This window comes from Saccostrea echinata, unplaced genomic scaffold (assembly GCF_033153115.1).
Source record: "Saccostrea echinata isolate AGI-Se365-2 ecotype Australia unplaced genomic scaffold, CSIRO_AGI_Sech_v1 ptg000047l, whole genome shotgun sequence".
Classification (NCBI taxonomy): Eukaryota; Metazoa; Mollusca; class Bivalvia; order Ostreida; family Ostreidae; genus Saccostrea; species Saccostrea echinata.
The window spans coordinates 6332183-6349617 of NW_026889796.1; the positions used below are offsets into that span (position 1 = coordinate 6332183).

The window sequence follows — 17435 nt, forward strand, 5'->3', positions numbered from 1 at the left end:
AAACAATACTGATTTTCTGTTATCCTGAAAACTTAATTTTTTTTTCCAAATTAATGCTAATCAAAAAGCACTGAATAAAATAATGGTGCAAAAATGAGACAGATAATAAATTGATTGAGATTCTTTTCAAAAAGTTATTTCAACTTTGTTCTGCCTTTTCCTTTCTTCAATAATTACTACACACAAAGTAACATTGTGGGTTTTTTTTTTTTTTTTTTTTTTTTTTTTTTTTTTTTTTTTTTTTTTTTATAAAGAGAGATATCTTTAATTAGTTAATACTCCTACTTAAAGATTAATAACAATGGTATTAGATTTTTCTATCAAAATATATCTACTGTCTGCAGAGCCAGTGCACATAGAAATGCCGTAATTTTATTCTATTCATTTTTTTCAATATGCAATACAAAAGATTGCTCTAATTCATCTTACTGTGCTCTTTTCGTATATTATTGAGACTTTTAGCATTGGCATTTTTAATAGAGGAATTGTCTTGACGTTATTGATCTTGATTTATAAAAAAGAAATTATTGTATAAGGTATCAGTCCCCATAGAAGCCAGTTCGAAAGTGCGTTAACAAAATCTGATGAAATTCATAGAAAATTACATAGGAAAAATTAATATGACTATAACCATGCTAAACACTCACGAGTTTTGATTTTAAGCGATTAAGCCCCATTTAGCCCCATCAACAATAATTATGAATATTTCACCGTAAAATTTGAAAAAAGGATCAGAATATGAAAATTTTTACCGATTTTGTTCTAACTGTTTTGAAACAAATTTCTCCTGCTTCTTGCTCTTATTTTGATTTTTCAGTGAACACATTTGACGTTGAATTGTACAATCATTATTTTATTATTAACATTTTATAGTATCGATGGTATATGATGGCTATATATAGGAAATCGTATACATTAGCATAGGTCTGTACTTTTAACTTTTTTTTTTTTATCTTTGCTGTCATTCTAAATTCACTGAAAAAGTTCGATGAAATATTTAGTCCTTGGTTTTTTTTGTTTGTTTGTATGTTGTTTAACGTCCCTCTCGAGAATTTTTCACTCATATGGAGACGCCACCACTTGCCGGTGGAGAGCTGCAAATTTTGTCCTTTACTCGGCACTTGCGGCCATTGAGCAGTGAGGGATCTTTTTCGTGCCAGCACCTACTGCGACATGAGACCTCGGTTTATACGGTCTCATCGGAAGGACCGGTCTCCACGTCCCACAGTGGGATTCGAACCCGCGACGTAAGGATCAACTCCTTACTTTGCGACTCTAGAGCAGACGCTCTAACCACTGCGCCACTGCGACTAGTCCTTGGTTAAAGTTTAAGTAAAAGTCAGTGTTCTGTGTTTTATGGAAGGATTTCTAAAGAGAGTTGACACATCTATTAGCTGAAGAAATAAAACTCCTGTGCTTCTACATGTTTAGAGAGACAAGATTGGCACAACTAAACAACAATCTCGAAAAAAAATCTCTACTAAATTAATGAAATATGAAGATAACGAACAACCATACTCATAGGTCCATTGAAACAACACAGATTGTGAGCAAATGGCACCTGATTCCACATCTTGTGTTTTCAGAGGTTCGTGCTTTCTCGGGTATACATTTATTTCTGCTTCATCTGAGCAAATGTTTCATATTCAACCAACTTTAGAGCCTAACATGCTAGTAAATGTTCAAATTACTTAAATACAGATTATTTTGTTTTCTAAATAAATTACTTTAAGATGAAAACAGCCAAGGAAAACTTGTTAAATTCAAAATATATATAAAGTTGTTAAATAAAGCATTCTTTATGCTTAAATTTGAAATACTGAAATTCAGTTATCTACTTACGGTGGCATGACAAGCAATAAACTAGTTTTGCATATCTGGATAACGATTAAAATAAGGATGTATAACTACATGTAGCATTACAAGCATTAAATCAGCATGCAAAGGATTAAAAACATAAGGCATTGATGTCTTAACATAATCAGTTCTCTACACTGTATTTACTTTTGACAGAAATGGTAGATGCTCTCTACACACCATCGAACTAATTTTCTGACCAGGAGAATCAATAAAAATGTATAATTATGTCCTGAGACTTGCAAGGATTTTGACCGTTGTAAAATGATCGGTTTACTGATTAATTGGTATCACGACACTGGGGAGATATATTGAAAAACTAACATTTGAAACTTTTTTATGGTATCAGTTTCTTGGGAAACCATAATTAAGCCTTATTACTGTCAAGAACGCTTCTACATCCAATTGCCATATAGTTTGTAATATATGGTTCATTTCCCATTTTATTTTTAAATTGACCAACTCTCTCTCTCTGATAGTGAATGCTGATTCTTTTGCAAAGGAGGTTTATATATATTCAATAGCAGTGTTGATTGAGAGAAAAAAAACCGATAGGGTTTAATAATCTGTGAAAGACAAACATGCCGGCTTATAAAGAAGGGGGAACCTTGGGGGAAAATGTAGTTTTATAATTTACCGACATCACAGAGAGAGTATTTAATGGAGAGGACAGAGGTAGAATTTCCGGGTTACTAACGATATTTATTTTTTCTACAAAATCTGGATGAATTAATTGGGTTTTTGATATGTAAAATGTAAAAATAATTTATAATGTATCATATACTATTAACACAATTAATTGATTTTCAATGTTCTATTAGTAGTACATGTTATTTCGAAGCACACTTTAAGACGTGAGAAAATAATTATTTCACATTTCTTTTGAATTTTCATCGAATTTTAAGTACTTTAATGAAGTATATGGAGATAACGAACGATATTCAAGCTCAAAAGTCCATTCAAACAATACAAATCAGGAGCATAGCAGAAACGGACCTCTAAAACTTCAGAGGTGGGATCAGGTGCCATGGAGGAGTGAGCATCCCCTAACGACCTGTTACACCCGCCGTGTGCTCCTTGTCATAATCGGGAAATAACGGAAAAACCCGGCGACAATTCAGTGGGTAAATAATGGCCTAACAATTAGTATGAAAAACGTCAGTCAGCATTTGACTTAATGATAGATTGTATTTGCTGACAAGGTCATTATATCGACCATAGAACTTTCGAAATGATGACTTTAAACGAGACTGTTGATATTCTTGTTTCATCAACTTGTTTGTCAATAACTTACCTCGATTTAGAAATTGTTCATACGTAAAGCATGCTCTTGCGTATCGAATCAACTGTGAGATACACCCCGTATGCAGGTGATAAGGGTATATTGCTGCATAAGTAATGGAAGTTGACGGTTGAAAAGTTAAAGCCATCACATTTATCATAAAGCTTTGTTGTTAGATTACCATTAACGTCTTCTTCTAGTATAATATCTAAATATGAAACAGATGTGTCAGACTCTCTGTTATCTTTTATTTCAAGCTCACCGGGATATATCGTATATATGAATGGAAGTAACTATTGTTAATTGATAATGCGTCGTCGATATATTTAATGTCGAGTTGAAGGTCACAGCAAGAGTTTTCTTTTTTTTTCATGCATAAGATTTGAAGGAATTCTGCTTCATATGAATAAAAAATGGGACTGTAATAAGGGGGCGCAATTGGTACCCGAGGTAATTCCAACAGATTTTTTGAAGACCTGGTCTCCAAAAAACCACATAGATATTGTCAATCAGAAACTCAAGCATCTTTTTAATATCAGTTATAAAGTCATTGTGTGTAAAATCAGAATGATTTTTAACAAAATAATTTTGCAAATGACCAGTGACAAGGTAAGTTAATTTACGAGTTCCATTTTTGTTGAAAAAGCAGCTGTCAATAATGTCACAAAGCCCGGACTTTAATTTATCATGGGGAATGGTTGTACATAGAGTTGATTCTCGAAAATATTAACAATAGAAAACATCATCGTATCCTATCCTCATTTGGATATTTTTTTTCGTCGCCAGCGTATAACGTTAAAGGCCGAGGTTTTCAACCGGTCGGTTTTCCTCAGGTAAGTTTGGTGTGGGGTGGAGCTTAATCGAAGCGGGTGAGAAGCCCCGAGGGAACGACGCTGGCTTGTGTATACCTACCTTTATACACAGGATGTTACCTGTATTACCTGTATACGTTTTCCTACGACATGGTAAAACAATGTCATTGTTTTTCTTGTGTAGGTCAATTGAAATGTTGACCGTAAAATTCTGAAATAAAGCATGCGAAATATTTTGTTGCGAACAGAATCCTACTTAAATTCTTTTGAAATTAAGGTTATTAAAAATAATTTGACGATTTTAATTATACTGTGTGTTTGTTAATTAATATCAAATGTTATAACGAATATAGGGCCAAAATCTGTCGTTGTAAGCTGGCGACACAAAGGGAAGTAATACAAATTGCAAATCGTGTATGCAAAACGAAAGCAGAAAGTGGTTCATTTTGTAGAAATACAATAAACTAAATAAATATTTTTGAAGATAATTCCTACGTGATTTTACCAGGACGCATGATCTGTATAAAATGGCCAGGGCTTCGGACCGGGGGTGGTTTCCCGACAGCTAACTATTACCCGGTGAAACGGGAATGGAATCACCTGCATCGTACTTTTTCCCCCTTCGGGATTCATAATTTCAAATATTATATGCAAAGCAAGACGTTATAATCCGAATAATTTTTCTTCTAAAACTGGTTATTATACCGTAACTTCGTCACCTTGTCTCGAAGAAAAACGACACGTAACACAATTGTCTTATATAAAATTTCACTTGAGCAATTATATTACAATGTTGTCATACTTGTTTTAAAAAAAATAACTTTATTTACTTCCATGATACTTCAAACGCGGGTCGGTATGTGTTGTTAAGGTAGAATAAATGTACGTCAGTTAAACTATGATTTGACAAATTATAGTTATCGATTGTAATCGTGAAATGAAATCCCCCCTTTTAAATTACGATTTTAATATATAAGCATAATTTTTCTTATCATTTTTTAAAAATTATTTAACAGAATTATTATATTTATGGCATATTCTTATGAATTAAATAAAAAAATATTTTCAATGCTTCTTTATCACGTTATTTTTTGCGGTAAGCATCAAAAGCCTGAATGTAAATTCGATGGTGGGTACGATCTCCAGACACGGTACACAAGATGTACACAATGGCAGAAAACTAAATGTCAATCAAATCCAAGTATCCAATCCCAGGCTTAATTTCAGATGATTGACAGGGGTTCACAGACCAGGTAAATTAGAAGGAGGTGCTTATTTCCTCCCCCTTTTTTCTACCAGCCGCCGAATAATTATGTGACTTTCACCAGATGAAATATTTTTCTTACCTTGCACCTACCAGCTTCCGTAGCAATATGATGCTTTTAAAAAAACTTTTAAAAAGTTTATGTATATATGATAGCTGCATTTATTTTTTTTAATTGCACCGAGTTTTTGGGGTTTTTATTAAATTTCAAAACATTTTTTTAAAATTCAATTTGATAAAATTAAGGAATATTTTTATAAATCATGTAATTGTATAACCTCATTGAGGAAAATATATTGCATAAACCTGTATATGAACGTTTTGACGTTTACCTATCTCATGTCTACATATCTTTTCATTTACATTTTTCGATAGGAAAATGCTATATATCGATTAAAAAGTTTATGTATAAACTGTCGATTAATTATGATGTTTTAAGTTTCTATATATGTTTACATTTTTCAATAAGTTGAATTCATCCTCATTTAAAGAAAAGTAACATTTAACACAACAGCAAAATATCGCACCTTAAAAAAACATTGGTATGAAATAAATACCGTTTTCTGTAAAGAAAAAATGCTTAAATTGGTTAATTTATGTCTTTATTAATATTTATTTTAATTCATTTACGATTTTTGACGGTTTAAAAAATCCATTTTCCCCCAATAAAAACGTCTACTCCAAAAATATACGAAAGAAGGTATACTTAAATTTTCAATTATCACGTGACCGGAAAATGCGCAACATGAATTATTTTCATATTTTTAGGAAGATGAGGAGATTTTCTACAAAATATCAAAATTTCATAATATTTCTTGAGGGGCCGAATAACGGCCATATCGAAACTCCCCCTTTTGTGATTTCAAATTTTCCAAAAGTTTCTTGGAATTTTTAAGTATCCACATCTTATTTACACTACTTCTCGAAAATATTGTTGCACAGTACTCCTGAAGTTTTCTCCTTCACTGCTGTTAATAGTTTAGTGAGGAGTAAAGAAAGAGGCTTGGTAGAATATTTACTGGAACCCGCTATGTATCTTTGTTTGTAAGGATTTTTATGAAGTTTCGGAATCCAATATAAATATGGTAATTCAAATTTATTTTGGTTGTTGGGAATATTAAAATAAAGTTGAAGCTTTTAATTCTAAAAATCAGAAGAAATATGAAATTCAAGATCTTGGTTCCTAAATCACAGAAAAAAGATTCTTAATCAAAAAGTCGAAAAGTTTTAATATTTAAAAAAAAAAATATCGATGCGCTTTTACAGAAGCTCTTTGTTTATAGTTGCGTGTTGGCATTGTTTGCTGCATGAGAAGTCAAATGAGCTCGAGAAAAGGCTTATCAATCTTCAGTAGATCATTTGCTAAGAAATAATCTAATTATATTATTATCATATTGTTCCTAATACTATAAATTACAGCCATCTCACGAAAGTAATGGATGGCTACGTCCTGTTTTTATTGTTATCAACTCTATTGTTATCCAAGTCTAACCCTATTGCTTGAGAGTAAACTGACTGTATTGCTTTAAAAATAAGTTCAGAATAATTTTTTCTTTATCTGAAAACTCCAGAATTACCCACACAAGTAGTTAAACTTTGATTGATTGATTGAGGGATGGATGGATGGATGGATGGATAGATGGATGGGTTACATGTACATGCAATTGATTGTAAAGAACTTAACATTTGTAACGCTTCGTCAATGTGTATGGGTTTTGTCAAACCCTCCTAATACATAAGACTTTTACATATTTTTTATAATACTAATACCTGGTGACTGACGATAGAACAATAAGAAAGCTGTAAGTCATGCATTGCGCATCACCTGGAGTCGAACTCAGGCCGGCAAACCTGCACGCAGGGATCATCGTTCAAAAACAATGTTTGTATTTTAGGGGATATGACAGTTGTAATCATTGTACAGGAAAATATATATTCCATGTAATCTGGTTATTTTATATTTTTTTTTGCATTGAATTACACTGAACGCTGCTAAACACATTTGTTTGATCCTGAAAATTTGTAATACTTTTAGAAGACGTTTCAAAAATGCAAAAATCCATACGCTTGCATATGTTTTTAAAAACTGGATATACCTTGGCTTAGAAGTAAAATTTGTTATTGTTACAAAGACGATGTGTTTCATGAAAAATAAAGGTGAAAATATTCCGTTTATGTAATTTTACTATATTTTAAACTTGCATCGGAGTGTCTATTTTACATTTAAAAATTAATGTATATACAAAATATGAAAAAAAAAATCATTGACTAGATCTTTTTTTCAGCTCTAGGTCCTGTTCCTCCTTAAACAGGTCGAGGAATCTACCTTATATGGATATTGTTGTAATTGCGCACAGAGGTGTTTACAGCGAACAATGGTCCAATCCAATGAATGAGCCGAAAAGCATGATGGTCTACTACATGTTTGTATTTTACTACAAACACGTGGGTCAGGCAAATTTAGGACGCGATTTCAAATGACTGCGGGAAAGTCAACTAATAATTATTTTGAATGTTTTTGTGAAAAACACGAAGAATAGGTTCTAATTAAGATTTTCCATGCTCACATTAACAAAGTCAATTTTCCGTGTTAAATAGTACGTTGAAATACCGCTCACAAAGTCTTCAAGTAAATAAGAACCCAGTTTTTATAACTTGATATTCGTAAATTCGCCATGCTACTGGTGTTATTCGTTATTACTTTGTCATTTGTTTACTAGAAATTAAAAGTTAATGCAGTTATTAAAAAAACGTAAGTCTATTGCTGTACGGTATTTTAATTCTCAAGTATATTGACCATAGAACGTGTATTAAGTAGCATATATATAGAAGTTGTATACATAGTAAACTATGACAATACGTGAGTACACCTCAGAGTCGATTGTTTTGGACCAGAAAATAGTCACGTGAAATTCATATTCACTGATAGTACAGCTTGGGAAAAAGCTGAAAGGAAATTGTCAACTAACGGACTTGTACAATGGAGTGTAGGAAACCCATATTTTAAAGTTGTAAAACATTTTTAAGTGAATGTGAGCATGGAATTGGTAGATAATGTTGTACATATTGTATTAAGAGTGTAAAATGCTTGGAAAAATGCATCCCGTCTTTCCGAGAGCGATTTGAAAAATTGGCCTTTTCGAAACGCACATGGTAGTATTTTTTGTAGTAACCCATAATGCAAATCATTTAGCTGATTGGTCGGTTTGTCAGTCACGTTGGTGCCTCATTTAGCATGTAAATTTATTCTGACGTCACAGAAAATAGTTTCCTCGACCTGTTAAACACCTCATTGGACGTGTCTCGTGAGATTTAGGATGGACCAAGATATCAAATTCTTGAGGCATTTATAATTAAATTAACCTTCATCCAAAGAAACTTATAATATGAACAAATGCTGTTAGGCATAATGATTTTAATACAAAGCTTAAGCTTGATTATAGTATGTATCTTCTTTGGCCTTCAGGAAATAAATTAAACCACATTTTATTTAGCACATGCAACTTCCGCTTTTAGAGCGAATGTGATTTACATTCCTCATTTCGTAGAATAAAAATCGCTGCTGTGGAGCGTTCTTGGATGATATATTAAGTGTCAGTGTGAGTGAAGCATTAAACATGACGCACTTGAATTCACGTCATAAAATTTAAAGCCTTGTCAGAAAAATATTGATCTTGACATTTTTTATTGTGAAAAATGATTCTACACTAGCAAAATGTTCAGTCAACTTACGGTCACTTCGGTAGATCATTGATTAAATTATCTCCCAGTGCATAGCATATGAAAAAAGTAATAAAATAAATTTTCTACCAAAAGAAATGTACTAAATCGCTAAAAAAAATAATTTTTTATATGTAACATATAATGATACATAAAATTTGCACAAATAAATTCCAATTGAATAGTATGATTTATGGATATTTCTTGGATAAAATGTTTGTTGCAGCGATTTTCCACATCACTTTTCCACAGACCCATTTAATACTTGTTACTTGTGACACAATTCTGTCATTGTCTGTAACCATTTATTATCTTTTTATCCTAAAGCAATTATCATTGTTTCCAGAACAAAATGTTTTTTTCATATAATGCACTAGCAGCTACGCAACAATTTGGCTGACACATGATCTGAAATGGACAGAAGAAACTCTCGATTTTCCTTCCCTTCAAGAAAGATTGCTTTTAAGAAAACTCCCTGGCCTGTTATAAGATAGTGAGAGTAAATATACCATCCTAATATAGACTAAAACTGCCAAAGTTTCTCCAAATGTGTTCTTAAAAATCCATGTTTACAACGTTTTTCAGTCTCCCAATTGCTTAGCTATGACGTTTCAACCGCTCAACTAGGATGTCACAGCCTATCCCATGACAATGTGTTACGAAAAGACAGAGACAAAGGGAAAATCAAAGAAAATGTAATAAACAAAAAATTCAATGTTTTGTGGATGAATACAGAATTTATTTTTCTCATGAGACAGGATTTTTTTTTTTATATTTTCATTCGTGCTTCGCACTCATGAAATATGAAAAAATCCTGTCCCACTCGTGAAATAAATTCCATATTCATCTGCAAACATTGAATATCCTCATGTATTCACTATTCAAGAATAAATTACATGAGTATGTCAGGATTATTTTGTCTCATTTACAAGAAATAGCTACATGCAGTCCCTATTTCTACCTTTGAAAAAGATATTCTGGTAAACATCATTTTTTGTTCTTGTCCTGTTCATATCAGGAAAAAAAACTTTCTAGCACTCTAGGTTAATTAACTCCATTTTTGAATAAGCTTATATGAATTGACATAAATTCATTAATCCTCGATAAAGACTTGACTTAAATTTTCACTAATTTATTTAAAAGGTAAGCATAATGCATACTTACAGTGTTGCAAGACAGACTGAATTTATTTAGTATAGATATAGGCTTCCTGAGAACTTCGAATACGTGTAACCACTTCTTCATTCTAGATAACGATAAACATCACCGATGGCATCATTTTCTCTATTTTTTCTGTTGTTTCTTTTTCTTTCTTTTTTTCTTTTGTACTGGTGTAAGTTTCTAAAGCATTCCTACAGATCAACCATTTTGTTTTTTGACTTGCAAACTTTATTTGTCCTAGTTGACTTATTTTCCCCATTTTATTTAAAACGATTAAAAACAAATCTTCAGGTCAAAGAACATACAACATATATAGATTGATTGATTGTATGTTGTTTTACGTCCCATTCGAGAATTTTTCACTCATATAGAGACGTCACCATATACCGGTGAAGGGCTTCAAATTTAGACCTTTACTCGGCACTCAGGGCCATTGAGCAATGAGGGATCTTTATCGTGCAAACGCCTGCCGTGACACGGGGCCTCGGTTTTTAAGGTCTCATCCGAAGGACCCGCAACTTTCACTTCAAAAAATGCCGAGCGCATGGCGAAGGAACAGTTGCTACCCATTTTTTATCGACTTATGTCAGTCGCAGCCGAGATTCGAACTATATATATATATATATATATATATATATATATATATATATATATATATATATATATATATATATATATATATATATATATATATATATATATATATATATTAGGAATGACTCTAATTCTTGGCCAAATTATTCGAGTATAACCTGGTTTGGGTAAGTTTACGCTGTTTTATAATCCGCTTCGCGGATATACTCGAATAATTTGGCCAAGAATTAGAGACATTCCTTATAATTTAATTTAAAATCATTAAATAACTATGGGTGTAAAATTTCGTTGCTTTTTATTAGTTCAGATTTGCCGCTCAATAATACAACCGTAATAAAGGAAGTATCGGAAGTGATGGGAAGCGAGGGGAGGTAAAAACTGATACTAAGGCCTAGCAGCCTTGCTGTTTGTTTACATGTGGTAAGATCGAAATATTGTTTGGTACATTTATTAAATCTGGAATTTTCCATGAATCCCGAGGACTGGAAATGAGAGGATTGTATGGATACAGATGATTCAGCTGGTTGTCAGGGGGGTGTGTCCCCATACCAAACCAGGTTATACAGAAATAATTTGTGTTCCTTTTTGGATATTAACCAATCAGAGGCTAGAATACAAACAACATTAAATTACAGTTATAAATTTAAAAAAATAGGGAAAATCAAGGTTGAAAAAAATATGGTATGGTATATGGTATTACCCGGTATTAACAATTGCTATAGCAAATAATTTTATGTGCCCCTAAAAGAAATATCAAGGAAGAACACGTCATGGTAGATGATTGTCCCGATACATAATTTTCTTATCTTCAATTTGGTCAATATGAATCAGAAAAAGAATGTGTCAAATTTTTATTCTATATTGTACAGGCTGCTAAGTAAATACTAATACTTAGAATATGTTCGCCGATAATGGAATTAATTCTACTTAACCTTTTTCTTCTGGTATATTTGCAGTGTAATTACAGCTTCTCTGACGAGTAAAATCGATGTCTGGTAGTATCCAGATATAAACCAAAGAGTTTCCTTTGATCTGAATAAAAACAATCGTTGCAGGAGGACAGCTTCATTGAAGTCCAGCTCTGGCCTATTTGACAGGCACTCATGAATGCACATCCTATAAAAGACCACCAAAGCAGAAGAATGGCGAATCCAATTTCCGAGGATAGTTTTGGTAAAAAGTTGATTAACTATCTCAACTTAACTCAACAAAGTATAGGCAACGAATCGTCATTTAACTCGTCCTCAGATTTATATTTCTTTACCTTGTATATGTACATCTATGTGCAACCTATTCTTTGTGTTCTTGGCTTTCTAGGAAATTTTATATCCGTGTTTGTTTTCTGTTCTAAACCTTTAAGGAATGCCTCGTCAAACGTTTATCTGACAGCCTTATCGTGTACCAGTTTTGTGTTCTGTCTTTCGAATTTCCTCGTGTGGCTAGAGACCGTAAGAGTTCAATTATTTCATCAAGAGGTCCTCTGCCAGGCCATAATTTACATAACTTATGTCTGCAGTTTTCTTACCGTGTGGTATGTCGTCTGTATCACTTTTGAAAACTTTGTTGTGACTATTAACCTTCGTTATGCTGTTATCGTCTGCACTGTTTACAAAGCAAGGGTCATAGTGACGTCGCTTGCCGTGACGGCTATACTCTTGTACTCATTCGCCTTGTGGACAACAAAACTACAGAACGAGAACGGAATGATTTACTGTGCTATTGGAAAGGATTATCATGAAACACTACACGTCTTTACCTACATCGACATCATAATCACCCTTGCCGTTCCATTTATAGCTATGGCTTTCTTTCTTGGTGCTGTTTATCTTAAGCACATCATACTTCGAGTTCCATGTAGCCCGGGATGTAAAATGGCTCATCCTGAAACACACAAGCATAAATCTAGAGGAAACAGGAACGAATCTTTGACCAGAATTACACGGGTATTACTAGCAATAGGATCGTCTTATATGGTGCTATCTGTTCCATCTTGTGTGAACAAAATTCGATCCATCGTTTTGTCCATGAAGGACCAGCAGGAGACTCCCTCGCCTGATAGCTGGGCCATTGTCCAGATTTGTCAAATGATATACTACCTATCATTCTGTCTTAACTTCGCTTATTACGTCAAATGGAGTGTAAATTACAGAAGAGCTCTTGGGAATCTTTTCAAAATTTTTCTTTGCAATCGTATTTCGGACAACGAGAACAACAAATGTGCTCAAGTGCCATTGATAAATATTCTTTCTCGAAAGAATGTTTCTCAAGAAATCGACCAGGTTGCTACGTATGTATAATAGATATTTTTAAACTAAAGGAGAGGAAGATTTATTACCAGTGTCGTATCCTTGTGCCAATCTTCTTATTAAATTAATCTACAGGATTAAATCAAAAAGAAAAATATCTTAAGAACTGTGGAAAGCACGCATTATTTGAGCATTATAAATATTTACTTTTTAATTCTTAAAACTGTTATAATGAAATGTGGAAGACTCAAGCCTTGGTTCTGTCTAGCAAAATATTAATGACATTGTTGTGTAAATTTGTACTTTACAAATTATTTGCTTCATGCAATTAAGTGCAAAATAAAACTTGCATTCACCTTACAACAAATACTAAATTTGTACTTGTACTTTAATTCATATAAAATAATATTCACACTTTTATTGAATTGTTCAGACAAAATGTATCCATGTACGAGACCTATGAGTTTCGTTTTTTAAAAGTTGTATTAATCTAAAGCTGTTATTGTGGTTTTGTTCGATTTCTTTTTTACTTTCTACATAAAGAATGTTATATGCATTGTTTTGCTCTCTAATTCCAATACGTCATCTAATGTTAATTAAATAAATATTAACTAAATAAAAGACTCATTTTTTCTGGATTTAAGTATACCTGTGGATTCCATAATCCTATAAATATATAGAGGCCGATAATTCGCTCATATTGATCGTCATATCATAGAATACCTGAAAATAATCATTGAACTAATTTGCTGGACTGTATTTCTTAATCTATATTTCCTAACATGGTCTAATTAAGCTTATGTGGTCAAATTTCTACTTATCATTCGCTTTTTTTCTTTTATTTTCTGTACTGCTTGATCATCTTAAATCAAATTCAGCAAAATCTGGCAGAATAACTCAAAGTCATGTTCAAATGAAGGACTACGCCCTCATCCAATGCAAAGGGAAATGATTAAGACCTAATGTTGATAGGGTGGGGTGATCAGTAATCATCTTCTGCAGAGCCACTTGGATGAAAATATCAACATTTATGTAAAATTATCCATTATTGTTATAATTATACCGAAAATCTTAGCTTAAGATATTAAGTGTAATGAAAAGGAGCAACATGTGCATCCTCAAAATTATTAAAGCAATGACACAAAGTACTGGGATGAACCCACAAAATTGGTTCTCAGTTTTAAATAAGGATATATCAGAATAATATTGATGTGTCTGAAGATAATTCAAATTAATTCTTTTTTTGAGTAGGTGTGATAATTTCTACAGGTTTAAAATCTAAATTCAGGGTTCATGAGTTTTACATAAATATATATATGAAAATCCTTTGAAAACGTCCTTACCATGAACATCACAACTCATAATTAGTTACATAAAAATGGATCTCATAAATTTTCATATCCTTTGATTGGTCATCTACGAAAATACTTTGTTAAAAATTATTCTGATTCTAAATACAAGTTCTCTGAAGTTGATATTAAAAAGATGCCGGGGTTCATCATTGACAATATCAGAGTCTTTGGAGACCAGGTCTTCCAACAATCTGTTAGAATTTCGCTGGGTACTAATTGTGTCCCATTATAAAATGACCTGTTTTTATATTCCTATGAAGCAGAATTTACTCAAAAACGTTTTTACGAGAAAAAGAAAACTCTTTCTTTTTCCTTGAACTCAACATTTAGATATATCGACGACGTTTTATCATTTTTATCATTCTTGCCAACTAATACCTAAACTCAATGACAAATTGGATGACTTCAGCTTTTCCATCGTTAACTTCCCTTATCTATGTAGTAATATTCTAACATTACCTGCATATGGTGATTATGTCTCCAACTTATTTGATACTCAAGAGCATGCTCCAAGTACGATCAATTCTTAAACGGAGACAAGCTACTGACAAATAAGTTGATGTTACAAGGATTTTTACAACTGCGTTTAAATTTAAGTTTTTCCTAATTTATACGGTCGTTATAATGACCTTGTGTGTGTATACAACCTACCGTTGGGTCGTATTTTACTTGAAATGTTTCATAAAATTTGTGGGTAGTTGATTTTATGTTGAACCTGACTACGGAGATATCGTCTACCCGATCAATACGATAGGGCTCACGTCGGGTGTGACCAGTCGACGGGGATGCTTAGTCCTTCCTCCTAGGAACCTGATCCAACTTCTCGTGTTTCCAGGGGTCCATGTTTTTGCCCTGATCATGATTCGTTTTGTCTACTTTTTTATATTAGACTGATCATCGTTTGTTATTTTCACCTTTCATATATATGTAAATTTTTTTAGTTAAACTAATTTTGTTTATGAACAAGTCATATCCATCTTATAAATTCCAAATTTGATATAGAATATTTTTCAATGTAATACATAAGGAAAACATCGTATTTTCTTTTTCTAAAAAGGAAGTTTTATTTTGTTGAACAAATCTAGAATGATACTGACATCGGATTAACTGGAATCTAAATATATTTTCAGACGAAAATATAAACATGTATATTTTTGTTCTTCAATGAGCAACCATATAAGAGACCAAAGTGTTACGTATGAATGTCAGAAAAAAATGCATTTCATTAATGACTCTAATAAACACGATTCATTAATTAAACAGATAAAAAGCATTGGTATAGATAAAAGATCTCTGAAGCCCAAAATATTAAAATTTATGTCCACAAGATAATAAAGGGTCTTTAATTTCTGATCCTATATCTATAGGTGGATTTGGTCTTCTACAGAACACTGCTCAAAGTTAGATTTAGTTTTATGTATAGATATTAAGGGGATTCATTTCAAAAATATTCTTTATAAAAAATACACTTTGATCAATTGAATCAAGATAAAAGCATTTTCAGATAGTACGAATTTTAATTAAGAATGCATCATGTGAAACAAATCGAGAAAGAAAATCTACGTAGATGAAGACCTTTTTTTATTATAGTAAAAGAGAAGAATCAATGTATATTCATACTTTATAAAGGTTTTGCTTGTAAATGTACAAATCGATGATTCACGACAGACGACACGTCCCTCGAATATCACTTTTTCTATCCCTTCGTTATACACCAAAATTATATTGTAATTATTATTATTTCATGATTTCTAAATTGTTTTCAGAATGTCTAAAACAATATTTTTACCAAAAATCAACCATTCGAAGTAATGTATACACAGTATATATAACATAAAATTTTGCTTTCTCCAATGTCACAGCCGTCACGGTAGTTCAGTCGGTAGAGCGCTCGCTCCGTGATCGGAAGGCTTGAGTTCACATCTCGGCCGCGACTGACCTAAGTCGATTAAAAAAATAGGTGCTCGGCACTTTGAAGTGAAACTTTCGGGTCGTTCTTATGAGACCTTAAAAACCGAGGCCTCGTGTCACGGCAGGCGTTGGCACGATAAAGAACCCTCACTGCTCAATGGCCCTGAGTGCGGAGTAAAGGTCAAAATTTGAAGCCCTTCACCGATATATGGTGACGTCTCTATATGAGTGAAAAATTCTCGAATGGGACGTAAAACAAGATACAATCAATCAATCAATCAATCAATCAATCCAATGTCACATATGTTTCAAGTTCTGACAGTCATACTCTTCTAAATGCACATGCAATTTTTAACAATGGATTAGATTTAATTAAGCAAAAAAGTCCATTAAATGTTTTATTATATATATACCATATTTCCTAAATAACGCCATTGCCTCTTAATGTCGATTCATATTTTTTTTTTCACAAACCAATTAAACGCTGGGGCTATCGTAATTCATGATAGCCATAGACTCTAACATGTAATCTACAAGGAAATCTAAATTTATGTGCTTCAGTGCAATATATCTACAAGAAACAGTTCTATTAGAAGATTTATTTCCAGAATGCTCTTATTTTATGACTGTGTAGGGTAAACGATCTAATTTAAATTAGATTGCAACACCTACTTTAACTAATTGAGACGACAATTTGACATAAAAACGAACAGGAAACTTAACATCTCTTGGGATGTTATTGAACATTTACTTTTGAACAAATATTCCCATTTTCTCTTACAATTCGAAAGTGCATATATTCCTATTGCATTAGAATGGGTTAATTTATTTAGAGTTATTCCTCTTTGGATTGAAGACTACTTAGAAAATGATGCAGATTTTTTATGAATAAAATACTAATACATGAAAGACTTCTTTACCATATCCATAATGCTAAAATTCCAAACATGAAACTCTGATTTTTTTAAAGGGGGGAATTTGAAAAGGGTTTTTGGTCTGGGCAAAGACTTTTAAAATTTTCAGCTCATGAATTATCACATGTACCGTTTTTAATATAGTTAAAACTTACGTAAAACTCGATTATAATTAGGAATTTATGTTTATACAGGGAATTATTTGAAATTCCTGTCTTTTTCTTGTATAACCTTTGTCGGAAAATAGAAATGCCTTAATTGAAAATAGAAATTATTCCCCTCTGTAACTCATGCGGTATTAATTAGTTTTTAAAAGGAAAGT

General features: G+C 32.4%; 1 protein-coding gene across 1 annotated transcript; it reads left to right on the forward strand.

The window, feature by feature from the left end:
* The first annotated feature begins 11832 nt into the window (after nt 1-11832).
* On the forward strand, nt 11833-13172 carry LOC133202653 (mu-type opioid receptor-like). Its single transcript, XM_061338506.1, has one exon. It carries the CDS (start codon nt 11833-11835, stop codon nt 12985-12987), a length of 1155 nt encoding a protein of 384 aa, XP_061194490.1. The 3' UTR covers nt 12988-13172.
* The last annotated feature ends 4263 nt before the right edge of the window (nt 13173-17435 follow it).

Excerpts from the sequence above, each read along its gene's own strand:
- LOC133202653 (XM_061338506.1), top strand. The coding sequence starts at position 11,833 with ATGGCGAATCCAATTTCCGAGGATAGTTTTGGTAAAAAGTTGATTAAC.